Genomic DNA, 1,474 nt, shown 5'->3' on the forward strand with positions numbered 1-1,474 from the left:
CGGCCTGCGGCCCGGGAAGGGAGCGGGGTGGGACCGCGGTTACGGGAACGCCGTGGAGAGGGCCCCAGGAACAGCCCGGGGTTTACAACAGTCCTAGAAAAAGAACAACCCCCTCGCACAGCGCTGAGGGGCGTGGGAGGGCTTAGGCTGGGGAAAAGGAGGCTCAGGGGGAGCTTATGGCGCTCCAGGACGGCCTGAAGGGAGGCTGCGGCCAAGTGCGGGTCTGCCGCTTCTCACGGTGACAATCGATAGGACAAAGGGAAATAAACTCAGGTTGTGCCAGGGAGGTTTAGATTGGATATTAGGGAAGGCTTCTCCACAGAAAGGGTTGTCAGGCACTGGAACAGGCTGCCCCGGGCAGTGGTGGAGTCACCATCGCTGGAGGTGTTTAAAAGAAACATGGATGTGGCACCTGAAGATGTGGTTTAGACACGGACTTGGTGGCACCATAACAGACACCAAATAAAAAAGATTTCTCAATTCTCCTCCTTCTTCCCCTCTTGAAGTTTCTCTGCTAGCTGTTTTCAACGGTTATTCACAAAATCAGCGCACATAGTGCAGACTTCATCTTTGTGACTTAAAAAACCCAGACACTTTTAGCCTAGGAACGGACTGAATAAACAGGAATTTTTCAGATTACAGTTTCCCCTATGCTATAAATATGGCACAGGGGAACATTCAGGACTGGCAGAAGAATTAGCTAGGTGTTTATCATTCTATATAGAATTAAGAAAATTAGAACCTTTTTACAGTTCAGATACATATATCACATGCCTTGCTGCAGTGCTGACAAGTGAAGATCGGAAGGATTTTAAAGCCTGGATGTTTGATCCCGCAGCATCCGCTCTTTCTGACTGCAGTGCTGTAATTCACATGTATAATAGGATTGTTATTGTCCAAGGACTTCAAATGGTGGTTATTAACTTACTAGGCGTGGGCCTAGACTGAGGGGAATGATCTACTCAGCAGGGACTCCCTTACAGTGTTGCATCTCAATGCAAAAAAAGTTGCACATACTTTTTCTTGATGATGCAACATTAACAATTACTTCCACGCTGGGGAAGGAAAAAAATAAATAGCTGTGTAGGTATTTGTGGCCACGTGGCTCGTGAATCTGCCCTTACGTGGTTTTGCCTTTTATTTTCCTGCAGTGCCCCATTGCTGCGGGCACAGTGTGGGTGGGTCACCCCAGGAGTCCTGCAGAAGTTCTGTCTGCTGGTCAAGCACGCCTGGTGTTCTGATAATAGCCTTGAGCAAAAGATAATAAAAATCAAAATTTAAAAAAAAATGAAAAGGTAGTATTTTGTGCAGCTTGGGGGGAGCCGGCTTTCCAAGTCTGGAAATTGTATGTTTCATGCTTGTGTTAGCAGAGTTTGCGTTGTGAAGCAGAAAAGTCTCATCCCCCCGCCAGTACCTCTCAGGAGGGAGAGCTGTTCCCGCAGAGCTGCCCCGGAGCCGCTCAGGGCGCGCCGAG

The 1,474-nt window shown here is 48.6% G+C and overlaps 1 protein-coding gene across 1 annotated transcript in view; it reads left to right on the forward strand.

The window, feature by feature from the left end:
• Nucleotides 1–176: 176 nt before the first annotated feature.
• The window catches only part of PACC1 (proton activated chloride channel 1), a 21,418-nt gene continuing 20,120 nt past the window's right edge, over nt 177–1,474 (forward strand). Inside the window, exon 1 of the mRNA XM_005416166.2 lies at nt 177–215. Coding sequence (XP_005416223.2) covers nt 177–215 — 39 coding nt within the window. The remainder of the gene's footprint in view (nt 216–1,474) is intronic.

Source organism: Geospiza fortis, unplaced genomic scaffold (genome assembly GCF_000277835.1).
Source record: "Geospiza fortis unplaced genomic scaffold, GeoFor_1.0 scaffold41, whole genome shotgun sequence".
NCBI classification, from domain to species: domain Eukaryota; kingdom Metazoa; phylum Chordata; class Aves; order Passeriformes; family Thraupidae; genus Geospiza; species Geospiza fortis.